The sequence below is a fragment of the Cyprinodon variegatus genome, unplaced genomic scaffold (assembly GCF_000732505.1).
Source record: "Cyprinodon variegatus isolate N-32 unplaced genomic scaffold, C_variegatus-1.0 Scaffold81, whole genome shotgun sequence".
In the NCBI taxonomy this organism is placed as follows: domain Eukaryota; kingdom Metazoa; phylum Chordata; class Actinopteri; order Cyprinodontiformes; family Cyprinodontidae; genus Cyprinodon; species Cyprinodon variegatus.
Window position 1 is genome coordinate 1,360,252 of NW_015150534.1, and position 2,373 is coordinate 1,362,624.

Below are 2,373 nucleotides of genomic sequence, written 5' to 3' on the forward strand. Positions count from 1 at the left end.
GTGCTCCCTCTACAGGTTTGGTGGGAGAGAGTTCAGTCGATATCAGCAGCTTTTGAGCAGATGATTCTTCCAGTTTTTTCAAAAAATTAAGTGGGCTCGGCTTATAGTTAGTTGCGCTCTATAGTCCAGAAAATACGGTAATTCAAATTTACTGAACGTTACTGTATATATTAGCAGAACTAATTTTAGAAATATTTTATATTTGTTTTTTAGTCTGAAAAATGTATCAAAACAGTAAAAAAAAAATGTACCTGGGATACATTTATACATTCCTGTTTTACATAGACCAAAATAAGGCAGCCGGCTTTTTTATATTGTATCAATCTTTATTGTCATAATCGCATTTCCTCCCAGTTGTAATGCAGATCGCATAAAAACCATTTAAGGGGCGTACAGGCTGTGCAGTGGTTAGCACGCACGTAAAACTGAAAGACCTAAAAGAAAAAATCTCAATTATGAAACAGTCAAAATTGAAATATCTTTAGTGAAAAAATGTCTTTGATGTAAAAATATCAATTGTTAATTCTTAGAATGAAGAACAAATGCCCCACTTACCCTACCCCTCTGCAACCGAGTTTGGACTGAGCTTGGATCAGTTAACCGAGCTGAGCTTGGTTCTTACGACCATAAACTCATCACCCCTTCACGGTTCCCCGTCTCCTATCGGCGCCCCACGATACTACAGCTCTCAAAGCAGTATTTACGCAAACAAAAATGGCGGCGCCCATAAGCTGCAGCTCATTTAGTGCCTGAAAGCTGTACAAAAGGAAACTGCGTTTTGTATACACAGAGTTTATACAAAACGCAGAAAAATAAGAGGTTATGAACCTCTTTATACACTCTGTGTGTAAAGAGGTTCATAAATCTTTATAAACAGAGCACAGAGAGAAGCGGGGAGAGCTGCAGATGTAAAGGGGAAACAGATTTACTGGGATATTCAACATGCAATAAAATATATCTCCAAGTTTACCACAAAGTTTACAAGAAAAAAAATGCTCTGCTTTATTTAAAATGCAACATATCCGTATTTTTCTGGATGGATGGAATCGAAATTGTACTTCTAGGGATGCATGATTTATCGATTTTGAAATTGGAATGGGCTGTTATCCGTTATTTATTTATACATTAATGTTTTTGGGCCCTATATATACATAATGCATTAAAAGGCATCTCTCTAACTGTCTATAAATATAAATATCAGTGTCTTGTGTTCTCAACAATAGGAAAGCCTTCAATAAATATATGTTTGATGTCATTTTTGGAAAATACAAAAACCTATTGAAAGCGTTCGGGTCGAGTCGCTGTAGGTCCGTCTGCAACCACCTGACAGTTTTATTACAAAGTTACACCCTTGTGTGATCCCACTTTGAACATTAGGAAAATGTCTCATCTTGATTCTACATAGAAAATATTTGTCCAAGGTATCCAGATCATTCTTGCCCCTCCTGATGTAAAATCCCTCCTGGTCATGTTTAGTGTTTCACTCCGGTCCTCCTCTCCGCTCTGCATCCTCAGGTGCTGTTTAATCAGTTTAAGTACTTCTTCAACTTGTACTTTTTGCTGCTGGCCTGCTCTCAATTTGTCGAGGAGTTACGCCTTGGTGCCCTCTACACCTACTGGGTCCCTTTGGTATGTCCCCTTCCTCTAACTATCAATCATTCCAGTTGGTCTTCTTCGTTTTACATTATTTGTGTTCAGCTTTAAAACAGCTCAAATCTTTGCATTTCATTGATTTTTTTCTGAAGGAATCTGTCTAATTGTAGCATTCTTCTCGTTTCCAGGGGCTTGTTTTGTTTATCACCATCATGAGAGAGGCAATTGAGGAGATAAGGTGCTACCTTCGAGACAAAGAAGTCAACTCTCAAGTCTACAGCAAGCTTTCCACAAGAGGTGAGAAAATCGGCTTTGGTTAGTCTGCTCTCATATTTGGTCCTTATTGGTGCCTTCAATAACTGTCGGAGGTTGGTGCTGTTAAAAGCTTATTGGGGCGAGGGGAAATGGTGGGTAATTCAAAGCAGAGATTTAAAAGTGTACATAAGAGGGCTTTGAATAAAGTGGTCGCAGCAATAAAAAGCAGGAGACCTCTGGTGGTTTCCATCACTTTGCCTCTTTGATGTGGCAGCTTGTTTTAGCCATAAACACAATGACTGGCTGCCTGCATGAGGGCAAGCCCCTGTGCATAATTTGTGGTTTTATAGAAACTTTATGGTGTCTGTAGTTTTGCATTGAGCTTATTTAACACTGGAGGGAAAAAAGCACAAACGGACGTTTAAAGGAAATATCAAAACGAAATAAAAACTGATTTTTTTTATTTATATCTCTTCCCTAAAATGGGGGTAAAACAGGGTTTCCACGGGTCATTAAAAGTAATTT

The 2,373-nt window shown here is 38.3% G+C and overlaps 1 protein-coding gene across 1 annotated transcript in view; it reads left to right on the top strand.

Annotated features, from left to right (window-relative positions):
- atp9a (ATPase, class II, type 9A) overlaps positions 1–2,373 on the top strand; it is a 76,539-nt gene that overhangs the window by 16,403 nt on the left and 57,763 nt on the right. The window contains exons 3-4 of the mRNA XM_015373131.1: positions 1,516–1,629; positions 1,782–1,890. Of these exons, the coding sequence (XP_015228617.1) occupies positions 1,516–1,629; positions 1,782–1,890 (223 nt within the window). The remainder of the gene's footprint in view (positions 1–1,515; positions 1,630–1,781; positions 1,891–2,373) is intronic.